General features: G+C 42.1%; 1 protein-coding gene across 1 annotated transcript in view; it reads left to right on the forward strand.

The window, feature by feature from the left end:
• Positions 1–15,139, forward strand: part of ADAM12 (ADAM metallopeptidase domain 12) — a 2,563,649-nt gene that overhangs the window by 561,737 nt on the left and 1,986,773 nt on the right. The window contains exon 3 of the mRNA XM_085606237.1: positions 7,380–7,453. Coding sequence (XP_085462363.1) covers positions 7,380–7,453 — 74 coding nt within the window. The remainder of the gene's footprint in view (positions 1–7,379; positions 7,454–15,139) is intronic.

Below are 15,139 nucleotides of genomic sequence, written 5' to 3' on the forward strand. Positions count from 1 at the left end.
GTACATATAATCCTAGGGTCTGGAATGGAGACAAGAGCATTGATTCAGCACAAAGCTAAAGGGAGCTCTTATGGAAATAGTAAGCCGTCATATATAAGGGACATACCTGATTTATATGTGCATGTTTCTGAGAGTTTTCTCTAAACAGCTGGATACTTCAAGACTTTCTTCAGGATACAAAGGCAGGGGAAGAGAAGATGCATCAGTTCAATGACAGTGTATATTTGATAGGCTACAGGTGTTGTTGCCGCTGCAAGAGACAGAACTTAGGTGATCACCTGGTAAAGGAGATAAACAAACCGAGCCACATTTGGATCTGTTTTCTAATAATCCAGTTCAATATCAAAAATGCTCAGCAGAGCAACAACTAAGGCTTAGCGGCGCTTTACTCAGCATCAGCATCTGAGCAGCAACATAAACACCAGGAAGCAAGCAAGGTCATCCTCCACTTCCCGGATCATTGTTTGAATCCAATACATTTGAATGTTTCTTCCCCTTTGTTAGTGGATCACAAAACATGGTAAAATTATTTTTAATTTCATTGCTCCTTGCGAATCTCATAGTACTGGTGTCTTTTCCTTCCCTACCATTGCAGTACTCTGCTTCCATATTTTATGGCCCGTGCCCTTTCGTAAAGATTCTTCTTCTGCCACATCATGACATTTTACTATCAGGGCACTACTAGTATGGGGGGAACAAGATGTCCATTTTGAGGTTAATATCATTCCAACCCATCTAGACATTTTAGTCAAAGGTTTGATTCTTAAAGCAGTAATCCTTAAGAAAAGGACAATGTTCACTTTAAAAATGCTAGGTGGTCCTCACATTAATTTCAGGTAAGATGTAGACTTTCTTTATTAATGACTTCTTGATAAATGTGCCCTTTTGATTTCTCATCAGTAAATTCTGTTGTACGCCGTCCTCACCCCTTGATTAGATTTCAGCATATCGCTTCATAGGTTTGCAAGGTTCAAATGGTACAACTTGTGGGAATTACTTTATTTCTGTCTTTATTTGATGTGTGATTATGCCAGGTATCCTCATGATGTTGTGATCTTCGCCACCAATGCAGTTTTAAAATCCATAAGCCCCTCCACCCTCCCCCTACCCCCATCGAGGGGAGAAAAGCCAGTATTTCCTTCCATTCAATTGGTACTCTACTGATAAGTACATTATATCAAGAGGGCCACTTAAGCCTTTGAAACCGGTCTTAAACCAGAACAAAATACCTAATTCAGAAACCCAAGTATAGAGGTCGTCCAAAGGAAGCGTGGCATTGTATTTAGCCTCCACATCTCAAAGGGCAATTATGTTTTATTTTTTATTGGTCTTGTAATCACAATTTTATTAAGTAAACACAAAATTGAGCCACTCTGACTCTGGAAATATTGAGGTTAAAAAACTAGCAATGAACAGCAGCACAAACCATGGCAAATAGCAATTCGGCTTAAACTTAAAAATACTGGCAGAAAGGCTGTTTGGTACTACAGCACAGTCTGATCTACTTGTTCCTATGAATTTATTTAGTTGGTCTGCTATAACCCAAAGGTATTTATAGAGATTGTGAATGGAAAGGACAAAAATCCATTGGTTGGGGGAGATGGTGTTATCTTGTCCATGATACAAAGCAGTAACGCGTGTGACCCGGACAACAGCTGCAGCACTTTACTGTCCAATTGAAGTTTGGACGTATTGCCAAATAAGCAATTTAGATAAGGCCTGTGTCCTCCCATCCTTAGCTTTGCACTTATCATGTAAAATTACCCACTCATGTGGAACTTGTTCTTGTTTTGCAACCCAGACCTTTTTAGATCTCGCCCGGCGTTAGCAGCTCGCATGCACTGCTCTCGCCATGCAAAGGCCTCTTGGAATCAATATGGTTTCCGAAGGGGACTTGAAGCCCGCCCATTCTTTCCATTGGCTTGCATCATAGCTTATGCTAAACGCAGCCTTTCTATTGTGAAGGAGGCTTTTTAATCCCTCCTTGTTACCGCTCTGTCCGCTTTTAGCCCCGCCCACCAGGACTGGATCTTTTACTTGCGAAGGGACACGGACTCCTTCAATTACTCGGTAAGCACTATAATTGTTATTTTTTGCAAATTACATGCGCGGTCCGCTTTCATTTCCGGGACAGCAAGCACTATATTTGTTATTTTTTGTAAGTTACATGAGCGTCCGCTTTCATTTTCGGAGCCGCGAGCACTATATTTGTTATTTTTTTAAAGTTTCAGCGCGTGTTGTGTGAAAAACTTCCTGAATTAAATTTGCAGGGTTTGGTCAGCATTGTTCCAAAATCCTAGGCCGAGAAGCGTGTCAGTGGGGTCAGGTAGGGAGGGGCAGCGGAAAGGGGGCATGGCTGCACTTCTCCTGACGGCCCGCAGTGGGAGTCTGGCTCCAAGGATCCGCTCTTGGAGCTGAGAGAGCGTGAGCTCTTGCTCGCCATAACTGCACTCCAGGCGGCAGCTGCGAATGGTTATGCGAGGACAGTGTCTGGGGCCGCTGATGACACCGCCGCCGCTGCACGGGCTGCCGCTTCAGCTCTGTCAGATCCTGCTTCATGGGGACTCCTCTAAAGCCGAGGCGGGCGGCCACCTAGCAATACGGCCCCTCTTCAAGAGAATGCAATTGTACGTCCTTCGCACCGGTAAGACGGATTTTACACCTCTTCTTACTTCCGACAGCACCTTCTCGTTTAACCCCTTCAACATACAAAGGCACGTTCAAAACATAACTGCCTGTGGGGCTGCTGATTTTCAAACCGCTGCGGGTGAGCAAACTTCTTCCATAATTTGTTTTCGTTTTTATTCCAAAACAAGTATGATGTGAGCGGGGACTGTGAAAAGTTGTTTTTTGGAGATGTTATGCATTTGACGGGATCAAATATTCAGACGTTCTCGAAAACCGCTGTGCGTGTGAAATCTTCTGAGATTATATTAGCTTTTATTGCAAAACAAGAATAATGTGTGTGGGGACTGTGAAAAGTTGCTTTTTGAGATGTTATGCTTTCGACGGGATCAAATATTCAGAAGTCCTTGAAAACAAAAACTTGAACAGCAGTCCATTTATAGGACCGCGGACTGAGGCTCAAACACGGATCTCCATCTCCCGAGTCCACAGTTTGCAGGGAGGTTACAGTGGAAAAGGGCTAACTGATTGGCTGTGCCCTCTCTCTCTCCCCACCTCCTATCCCTCCCACACACTACTTGCCCGCCCCACCACCCCTACAAAACACAGATGTGGTAACCAAAAGCGAGAGGAAATGGCACGGCCGTCTGTTTCCCTGCTATTAACATTTGTGCATTTATATAGTGCGGGCGGACAATAAGTGATTTAAAAAAAATTACAAATATTTACAGCATATTGAGCCTACACTGAGGCTCGAACACTGATCTACATCTCCAGAGTCCACAGCTTGCACAACAGTCACAGTGGAAAAGGGCTGACTGATTGGCTGTGACCTCTCTCTCCCAACCTCCTATCCCTCCCACAATACTACTTGCCCTCCCCCACCACCCCTACATTAAAAATGCAATAGGTCTCGCCTTTGATTAAGTTAAAGCCATTTGCTTTGCTAATGGTATTGTATAGCAAAGCAAATGGCTTTAACTTAATGAAAGGCGAGACCTGTTGCATTTCTAATGCTTGTTCTTATATTGCATTTGGATTTCTCTTAATATGTGTAGGTTTTTAGCATCCAGTTTTAAAGCGGGATTTATATTATTCTGAAACCATTTCTGACAGCCAGCAAACTTAGTGCTGCTCTATCTGATTTAGTCACTGTATGTAAGAGACAAAAAAGGTTGCAGACCTCTGCGTGCGACCAGCCACCATTAGTCACACATTAGAAATAATTGCACATATATGAGAAGCACCCAAAAACTTATGTTTAAGACAGCATGATAATAGAGATCAATGTAAGCATGAACAAAATGATCCTCTGTTGGAGTGTGTTCCTTTTTTATGCTTCATTTCACACATAGGCAGAAGAGAACGCAGCCAACACGTTTCAGCAACATATACCTTCTTCAGGGCATCCAAGAGTGGCATTCTTTTCTGCCATTGTGTGAAATGAAGCACAAATAAAAAGGAGCACACTCTAAAAGAGGTTCATTTTGCCATGCTTACATTGGTCTCTGTTATCATGTTGTCTTAAACATATGTTTTTGGTTGCCTCTCATATATGTGCAATTATTCTGAAACCTCATTATATTATATTTGATGTTCATAACACTACTATTAAACCAAGATTGCATATGGGGTAGGTGATCAAGAATGGCAGAGCTGCGTGGGGTAGTAAACCTACACTTGTGAAACTTGTAGGTCCATAATCTACAATGGTCTTGAGGGGAGACTCTTGTAATAATCTGAGGAGATTGTATAATTTCCTTCAGGACTTGATCCATGTATCTAGTTTTGGGCCAATATTTTCACACTAAAAGATAGTTAATCACATTAGCTATAGCCTGGACGCAAAAGTATAAGTATACTCCTGTTGGGCAAGTACAGCAATCAATACATATATCTAGAACTTAGAAGCTGGACTAATGTATTGATTTCTGTACTTGCCCAATTTACGAATGCCTATACTTTTGTAGCCAGGCTATATCTAATGTGATCAACTATTTTTTATCGTGTGGTTTTACACATACTTTCGTGTTGCATGAGCACTGTGTCTATTGTCACTGCGCATGGAGAACCCTGTTTGACCTATACTATATATAAAGTGACGCTAACTATTATACTCAATCCATATTCTACTTATGGAAGTGTGCAGCCATTATATGTGTGCATGTGCATTTCTTTACATAATTGGTTCAAGTATGGGAGAACTCTTGTTTGGCTTCCATCAGCTGTTTCAAATACATAATAATTGGATCTGACAAAACCATTGTTATATATATTGTCATTATCCCAGGTTCTGAGGAGCTCAGGGTAATCCTATTGACAGTCATGTGCGCGCATTTTAGTGGATGGCATTGGATGCAACAGAAGCCCTTCGCTATTGTAGGCATCTCATGCAACATGGTCTGCCAGCAAGGCCTTTCCATCTCCACCATGATCCTCTGTGCTCTTGGGAAGCAGTGCTGAGGGTCCAAAAGTGGTTATTAGTAAAGCCGCCTTTCCCTGACACTGTGGGTGATTTTCTGTTGTCTGCATTGGAATTGTTGCACTCACTCTGCCTGCAACACATGTGACTTGACTGTCATGTAGGGCCTCCACTCTGCCTTCTCTCACTGGATACGCTTGTGCAGTTACCATTTAATTTAATCATTAGCCCCATGTTATTTTTTATCTCTTTCCACAACGAGAATACCATATCTTTAGCGACATTGTTTGGTGCCATTAATGTATATATTTAGTATTTTATGTAGGGCAGGAAGTATATAATAGGATGTTAGAGCGCCTTACCTGGAAAATATGATTGTGATGCATTTATAAAGTACTATGTTCAAAACCAGGAAAAGAGTTCAAACATAGGACAGTTTTCTAATTATAGAAGCCCTTGAATATAGCCATTTGAGGATTCCCCACGGTGTTAAAAGTTGCATGAAGTCTTGGTGGGACGAAATGATCAGTCTCTCTGGATATGTCCATCGGGTTCAACATGAGATGATTTTTCAGGCAGTTTTCTGTCGGATGGGTCATGTCTGATATTGGACAAAATGATGTGATTCCAAACCTTTGAAGAAAAACCTTTAAAGGGATAGGTTTGCATGGAAGCTTTGTTGCAATGAAGTGCCTCTAACTAGAAGTTGTGGATAATGCAAAGGTGCCTTTCTGTCTAATATTTTCTTTCAATTAAAGATGAGTATTTAGTTTCCTAACTTGGCAGATGATACAGGCATATCTGTGCTTTGTGAGGGAGTCATTTGAGTAAAATCTGTCCTGGGATAACATGACCACATTTTCAAGCTTCTGTGATCAATCTTGCAACAGCAGAAATTACTACTTTTGATGGAGCAGCTTGGTTAGCATTCATGCAAAAAGAACAGTAGATTGAGCGAATACAGAACAATGTCATACATTCACCCCAGTACAGAGATCTGGGTCTAAATCCATCGTTTTTTTGGTCACCATGCCATTCCAGTTTACCCAGCCATATGCAAATCAGTCTTGACCCTGCACCCAAGGGGAACAGTCCAGCATTGAGGCCAGAGAGATTACAATTCTAGCCTGGACATCAACAGTGCCTTGAAGAACCTATTTAAAATTTTCTTTGGGTATATGTCTCTTGAATAAATGTAATTAGTCTTTGAGGATGTTGAGCAATATTTAGCAAAGTTGTTATGATAATCTAGGTTCAGTTTGTTGTCTATGTAACCCAGAGATTTGGCATTATGTATCGGCTTACAACAAGGGCCTACCTATTTCAGGCGTGAGATTCATTTTTTTCATTTACAGATTTGGGTCCAGGGAATTTATTTTGTTGCTACTTCAATTTTACTTTCTCCTTGTGGCCTTCCTTTGTATTTTGGAGTGGTAGTTCTTTGTGATTAACGAAGTTGTTGGTATTAATGCTTTCAGGACGCAAAAGAGGGCAAGAGTTTCTATGAGTTCCCCAATAGTTTGAGGTATAAGATAAATAGGATGGGAAGCATTAGTGTATTTTGCGAGACCCCAAAAGGGTGTTTACAAGGTTCAAGGAGTCACTTATTTTCCCTAATTGGCTCGCAACATCCATAGGTATGTTTTCGGTAATGCAAGTCTAGAGAAGCCAATCACTTCTTCAGTGAAGACTCTGTTGTTGCCCTTGGTGGTAAACTAGGGTACTACCTATTGGGCGAATGCTAGGTCCAGCTGTTGAGTGTCTGCCTCATTAGAAGTTATATGGTGTAGTTTTACGGAGGATGAAAATTTAAGATAGAAATTGAAATAAAAATGATAGGTAGGACTACTTATAAAAGGAAGAACGCTAAAATGTCTCACACCTTGGCCACACACACATCCTTCCATCCTTAAGACGCAAGAGGCCTAACTAAGATGTTGTTTGCGTCTCTCTTTTGGATTGTTTCCTTACCTCCTACGGAGGAAAAAACACAATGCATTAGCAAGATACTTAAATGATAAAAGGTCTTCAGTTCACGTCTCTGCCACATCACATACATGCCAAAAGACCGAATTCAGGCAGATGACCCGATTTTTTTAAGCCATAAATTACTTTATTTTTGCTGTCTCCTGTGTAAAATGTGCCTTTGCTTTAATGTATGTTAATGGGGTTAATGAAGTCCCTCAATTTTTGTATTAATTTTAAGAAATGCCGTTTTACATGATTCTCGCCATGGAAGAAGGATTCTCCTGGCGCTTTCATGCATTGTGATAGCCACAGCTTGGCGTTTTCCAGGAGAGCCAGCATTGAAATCATGTTCTCCATTTTTCAGAGTCGCCCAGCGGTGTTGAAGTTACGGATAAAGGCAGAAGGTGCGCAGCTGGTCATCCGTCTGGAGAGAAATGAGTGAGTACACCGGCCCTGACCTGAATTCACCGCACATGGATGGCTTTTAAATGTGTGTCGTTTTAGATGCAGAGAATGATGGACAGTGCGGCCTGGATTGCTGTTAGCGCCATAAAGGCGGATAATTTGTAATTTTAAGCAGACTTGGTGACAACTTGTGTCAGGCGCACAATGAATTTGAAGGGGAGCAGCCATGAGTCATCGTGTCAGCTGTCGTTTGTTCGTGGCTTTTTGTCACGATATGTTTTGGAGTATTTACTAGACCGGAAAGGGCACGCAGGTGGAGGGGGGAGGGGGGGTTATGGCCATACTCTGCCTGCAGGCAGCAGGAGGCAGATAGATTCCGATATGTTTTAAAGTGAATTTGAAGCTTTAGTGAGTTCTGATACATCTGTAGAAACGTGTGCGGATTGTAGCGGGTAACGTGCTGTATGATAACAAATACAGTGGGTTGAAGGCGGCCAACCTCTGGCCGAAGTGCCAATCGCGCTCGTATTTGTATACCGTTCTGTTATGGCGTTCTCTGAGGTGCGTCTTTTGTGTTTACTTCAAAATGTTGTGAGGAAAGCAGCATGATCTATCCGTCAAATATTATCTGGAACAGCAATGGTGTCACGCTCCATCAGCCGATTTCTAAATACAGCCACTCACGGATGCAGTAAGACTATTTATTGTAAATGGTGTTCTGAATTCCCTGGCACATTTAGTCATGAACTAGTATGGAATAGTAATTATTGAATTATAGAATAGTAGTTATGGGCTTAGACTGTAAAAAATGAATACTGAGCCGAGTTCATTTTATGCAGAGGTTACACAATTTAGTTCTCATTTGCGCACTCTATTGGCCTGGATTCGAACTGGATTTTTAAAAATATATTATTAGTGTGAGAAATAGCTGCTCATAAAATAAACTGCAAAGTGATATATGGAAAACACTTCTAATAAACAAGCCAGGGCTCTGCTTTATTTTTAGCCAGAATTCTTCTTTTATTTTCTAACTTGACTTTTATTAAATGCTTCGCATGACTGCATCTCCCAATTAATAAACGGGGTAGACAAAACACGAAGCAGCTTGCTTTGTAATGTCCTACAAGTGGATGTAATATTCGATGGCGCCTCATATTACCCGCTTCTTTAATGCTCTCGCCCATCCGATGCGTACCATTCTTAGCCCCACCCACCTCGGCACTTCCTCCTTGTAAGTGCCGTGGTGACCACGCTATAACTGGACACCTTCCAGACGCCAGGCTCGTGGGGGCCATGACATAGGGTTCACGTCGAGGCCATAACTGGCACCAGGGGGTAAAGGATGGTTTAATATGTGCATTTGGGACCAAAGTGAAGGTGTAGGAGAAAGAGTAGTAATGCTTTCGTGAGGTGTGATGATTTGTGATAGGGTAAGATGAGGAATGTAGTAATGGAGGAGGGAGTGTCTTGGTAGATATCAGAGGCGCTAAGATGAAGGGAGGGGGTTAGAAAAGATAAATGAGAGACTGGTCCTAGTTCTTTCTTTGTTTCACTCTGCAGTGAAGATGCGTTTGAATTTTGAGCCACAGCAACTGTAATACATTTTTAGGACTAAGGTGCCATTTGTAAACCCTGTTGGTACTGATGATAGGTCAATAAAGATGCAACTTTCAAAGTAAGTATTATTATAGCGGGGGATACCCGTAGGAGCTCCATCGCCCATTTTGAAATTAAACATATTTAGGCCCTTTTAATCACCAGAGTAAATTATTTCGTGTTTTCAAACTATTTCCCAGTGTATTCCCACGTTAGCTATGAATTGACATTTAGGAGAAGTCCTATTTTTCTCTACCTCAACCATTTTCAACAGTTCGTATTCTTACATTTTGCAGCAGTTTAGGTATAGAGCATGTAGTGTGATTATTAACTTCTGTGTGCCTCAAAAAACATATTCAGGGGAAGAGGGGGTGTGATCTTCAATTTAATGTAACCCAGTAAAGTTGTTGCTCCTCCTTGGAACATGAGGAGATGTCACCAGTGATGAAAGAAAGAAATCAGGGGGGTGAGCAATTGTATGCGTTGTTGTTTTACGAATGCGCTGAAAGTCATACAATTAAGACGGAGGTAGACATACTTATACCTTCTTGGAGTTACAACTTTGTTTGGAAAACTGGTCATTAAGAGTACAAATCAGCTTTATTAAAATGTATAATAGAAACTGAAATAAAATAAAAGTAGAAGAGATCAACTTTGTATTTATTGGTCTGAATAACAACAAACATGCATCATTTAGGACAAATATACCGATCTACTCATACAGTATATCTTCCAACAACCAAAAGATGAGACAGTTCTAATTCACCAAGCAAAGGCATTGGGAATAATGAATCTGCAGGAGTGCTAAAGAGGAACAATGCATCAAAATAATAAATGTTCTCTTTCAAAAATAGGACTAGTGCTGGCAAAGAAGGAGATTTGTGAGATATTGCACAACATGTACCTGCATTGTCATCTCAAAATATAATTGGTACAAAGTCGTACCTTTCATTTGGGGCATGTTCCCCCTTCAATAAGGTATTAAGACTTGATGCACTCCAGTTCTTCTTTGAATATAGGATGGCATTGTTTTGTTACACCTCTTGTAGAATTAAAATTTCCAGGAAGCTATACAACCTCCCCTTTCCACCAACACCGCTATAGGACACGCAATGATTTCATGCCCACGGAGTTGAAATTTAGTCCAAGCTGTGCATTCTTTGATTTCAAGTTCTAACCAGTGTTTTTAGGCCTCAGTTACAGACTACTTAGCTGTCTTTTTGAGGCCTGTTGTTTCCAAAATGTTTCATATGCATAAAGTGGGATTCTGGTCAGCTCTGTGCTTATGATTACATGGATTTGTTGTTTAACTCACTTCCCTGCTCCTGATTCAATGACACTTCTCCCTCTTCTTGTTTTTGTCTAAACCAGCAGCATTTTGGTCTCGGTGTTTTGATAGGTTGAAGTATTTACTGCTACTGACATCAGTCCTTGCATTGCTGTACATGTGAGTGGCTACTTTGTCTCCCTCGTTCTCTCTCTCTGCTTCCCCTTCCCCATTTTTTCTATCCTCATTAATCACCCCTTCTCTTCCTACTCTCGGGACAGCGACATATTGCTTCCCAGGCTTCCCGCTAATTTCTCAACACCCCTGGGTGATCGGCCACCTTCAAATTTTGTTTTTACCATTTCAAGATAGCCAGCCATGAATGTGCATACACATGAATATCAGGCGCGGGTGGTTCAGGTAAGTGCGGTAAGGCGGGGCGGCTGGAAGTCGATAAACGACAGAATAGTTCAAATAAAATAAAATAATAATTGAACCTTACGCTAGCAATGCGGCGAGCGCAAGATAAGTGGTTTTATGTATTTTTTTATTTTGTTTTACCTATTCCGTCTTCTGTTGACTCCACCCTTCCCCGTTTCACCGCACTTAGCTGAGCGAGCCGCACCTGATAAATATTGGGACACCTTTAAATGGCTTTGTTTTTTCTTCTACAAATCCCATTCAATGAAGGCTGATGCGGCTGTGCCCACATCCACATAGTCATCTTTGGACGGGATTTGTAAAAATAAAAACATGCATTCAAAGTTGGCCGCTGCAGGTGCAAACACATCCACTGTCGCCCTCTCTGAATGGTATTTGTAACATTTAAATAAAGGACCAAATGCTCTAAAAGTCTTGTCGCAAATAATGGTTACAAATTGTGCACTGACTTTGGGACCATTACGTTTTTTTGCAAACTGACTCATGTAGTTATAGGTTAGTTCACAAAATATGAATTGTAGTGGGTCGTAGGCCCACCTGCGTAAAGAATATTAATTAGACAGGATGCGCTTTGCAACCCACCATAATTAGCTACTCCCAGTGTGGTAGACTGCAAGGGTGAGTGGGTCAACAGACCACCCTCGCTGCGATTGCTTTTCCAAATGGATTTTTTTTAAATGCAGCCCAGTTTCTGTCAGGGAAACAACTTTGGAAGACTTTAGTCAGCTCTGGCAGTGGTCCTCACCCGGAAGCTGTCAGCGCAATTCTCAAAGGAGAAGGGGTCCACATGGGACTCCTTCCCCTTTGCAAATCTGTTACCATCCCAACTTGAGAGTTGGTAACTGATCAGTGGTTTGTGATGAGAATTCCATTCATACCTAGTGTACGGAATCACAATTTGGAAGGAAAACCCACAACATAAGCCCCTTTCGAATTGCAATTTGGTATCCGTTTCTAAAGATATTTTAGGAGCTAGAAAACTTTACCGACTCCTAAAATGAATTTAGTACATAGTAAATAATTTTTTGGTGGCCATATACCCTCCGATTTTGTGAATCAGAGGGTTTGCGGCTGCAAAGACATTTAGTACATTTGGGCCAAAATGCTTTTAAAGATGACCACTGTGGATATGCACGCATTGACTCAGGCCATCTTTGAATGCAATTTATTTTATTTTTACAAATGGCGTTCGAAGATGACCAATGCAGAGATTGATAACTGGCATCTCTGACGAAACAAAACCCAGTGGCAAAGCCAGTAGATGTCACAACCCAGAACTAATAGATTTGACATTGCTTGTTGTTTTAGCCAAGACAAAATGAATTGTGCCCAGTAAATCCCAATGAACAGATCGTATCTTGTCCCTTAATTTCTTGATATAAATGTGTAGTTTTTCATTATATGGTGACTTGGATCCATGTACATTAATGAAAATGCTTTCACCTAGAATGCTTGATTCAGACTCGGCTTATGATGATCATTTTGTATTCACTTTTGAATTGAGTTTTTGTATCCGTGGCTGTCAGTAAAATGGGAATTAAACTTTAGCATATGATGGTTTTGAATTTATTAATCCTTGTTAAGGCTAAACATACACGCTCTTCCTTAGAGCAAAGACAATTAAATCATTTAACACATTCTCTGGCATTTTGACAGTAGAATTGCCAATCATGTTCCTGAAAGTGGAAGCTTTGATGATGGTTTCATCTGACTTCTTCAGGGGGGCAGGAAAAGCAGTTTTGAGAGAGCTGTAATATTTTATATAATAAAAGCATTAATGCTGCTTTGCCTATACCGCCAGTGAGGGCTAATTACTCGCTGGCAACACAGTCAAACGTACATTCAAACTTCTGCTGAAGACAGTGTAGTGAGAAAGAATTCGGATGATTGACAAAAGTCCTTTAGCCCATGTTTCCAAGACTTCTTCTGTCCCTCCCATTTAAAATTTGAGCAATCTACTTTCAATTGGTTGAGTGTTTACAGTAGCCTTATAATCCTTCAGTCTAGAGCTATACCAGTCACTAAATAAACTCACTCTGATTATGGGCCCTCACCAACAGCTCAGGGCGTATGAGCGAAGGATAGGGCATTTTATGACTAATTACAGTGTTGCCTCTTTTTTATGTATGTGTCTCAAATCCAGGAAATAATTTATTGACTGATACTGATGAATTGCTTCTTTTAACATTTTTAACAGTGATGTATACATATTTTTATGATTAACTTGTAATAATCGAATAAAGTAATTTTGATGATGATGACTAATAAGGTCCTTGGTGGCAGGCTGTGGTGCTATATTATTGCCTTCCTGCTAGCAAGGAAATTGAGTGACACACTTAAATGAAGGATATGTTTCTAAACCTTGTATGGCTTAAACTGTAGAAATAAAAGATGTATTGGAATTCTGCTTGGTTCCCTTTCACATTAATCTTTGCTTTAGTGAGGAAATCAGTGGTGTCCGTCAGGCTGTTCTGGTCAATTAAGTAAATAGAATGAGCTCTTTACCTCCCATGATGCTCCTTTATGTTTAGTGGGTGAGTCAACAAGTAATGGTAAATCTAATAGGTTTGATATTTGTGCAGCATGCACATGCCTGTCCCACAGGCCATAAAAATGTCAAATCCATTAACGTTCTTAATGCATGTTCTAAACGCATTTAGGAAGAGCTAATTTCCACTCCGTGACGTGCTTTTCCCTTTCAGTTCCAGATCTCAAACAGGTCAAAGTGGTTGTGACTTGTTGGTTGGTGACAGCTAGCCACCGCTGGCCTGCGTACACGAAAGAACCTGTCCATTGCAAACCATGCGAGTGTGAAAGAGTTGGGGTTCAGACAAACAATTTAACCATTGCTCTTCAAATCAAAAGTACAGTATTTTCTTCAGTGTACTTCACTCAGATGAATGGTGGGTAATGTAAGATACCTAATGCCCTGGACATTAATTGACAGCAAGTTGGGGTGTCTTCCTGCCTGCCTTTGGTTCGCCCGGTGTTCCTCTGCTGCTTTCGCCGTATCTTGTTTCCTCCGCCGGATTCCTGCAGCTTCCCCTGGTGGGACGAGGGTCCCAGGGGCTACGCAGAAGCCGCTGCACCACCGGCGCTACACTAGGCATTCACACTCCGGGGTGGACTTCAATCCCCAGAGTGCACCGCTGCCTTTTACAGCTGACGCGAGTGAGGGGGAGGCGGGCCAACGTGCTCATAGCGCAGCCTCTCCCACCGTGGCGTGGGTGTCTTCCTGCCTGCCTTTGGTTCTCCCGGTGTTTCTCTGCTGCTTTCGCCGTATCTTGTTTCCTCCGCCGAATTCCTGCAGCTTCCCCTGGTGGGACGAGGGTCCCAGTGGCTACGCAGCAGCCGCTGCACCACCGGCGCTACACTAGGCATTCATACTCTGGGGTGGACTTCAATCCCCAGAGTGCACCGCTGCCTTTTACAGCTGCCGCGAGTGAGGGGGAGGCGGGCCAACGTGCTCATAGCGCAGCCTCTCCCACCGTGGCGTGGGTGTCTTCCTGCCTGCCTTTGGTTCTCCCGGTGTTTCTCTGCTGCTTTCGCCGTATCTTGTTTCCTCCGCCGAATTCCTGCAGCTTCCCCTGGTGGGACGAGGGTCCCAGTGGCTACGCAGCAGCCGCTGCACCACCGGCGCTACACTAGGCATTCATACTCTGGGGTGGACTTCAATCCCCAGAGTGCACCGCTTGAAGAACCAGGCTGAATTAGGCCTGGCGGCGCAGGGTACGCCTGAAATCTTCTGAGTTCGCCTGCTCAATTGTACAGAGACATGGAACACTCTGTTGGGATAGGAACTTCAATTTATTAGCTGCAGCTAGGTACAGTTGTCCTAGAAGTACATCAGTGGTAGGTTCTCAGGAGACTGCCACTTCAATCCGTGGCTCACAGTCTTTTATAGCGCTTAAATCCCCTAAAGCAACAACGTCCTCAATGTGCAAAAAAAAAACATGTGATCCACTAGCAAACATTCCTTTTACAAGATACAGGATAACAGGTAATAGAAATTCCTTCCGTAGAGTCGTGTTCTCTACCTGACCCTATAGGCCAGGTGGCATGAGCATTCCTAAGTTTAATTAATTTTACAACAGGACGTGTTTGCGTGATGCAGGTGGTGATTCGTAAAACAAAGGGAAGGCAGAGAAGGATCACCAAGGGTCAATAGATGGTTATCACGGAAATTAGTTGCTTCGAGCCGGGTCCCAGAATGTACCTTGCTCAGAGGAAAAGGAAAAAGGTCATTTAACATGTTACAGTTCAGAGTACGAAGAAACGCTACGAAGGTCGTCGGTGCCTGAGTGAGGGCAACATCACAATGGTGTCAATACGCAAGATGGAGCCGTAATCAAATTTCCTATAAGAATCAGTCTCCTAACTCCCATTCTATGCAATTGCACAGGAACCGCTTGTGC

The sequence above is a fragment of the Triturus cristatus genome, chromosome 1_2 (assembly GCF_964204655.1).
Source record: "Triturus cristatus chromosome 1_2, aTriCri1.1, whole genome shotgun sequence".
In the NCBI taxonomy this organism is placed as follows: Eukaryota; Metazoa; Chordata; class Amphibia; order Caudata; family Salamandridae; genus Triturus; species Triturus cristatus.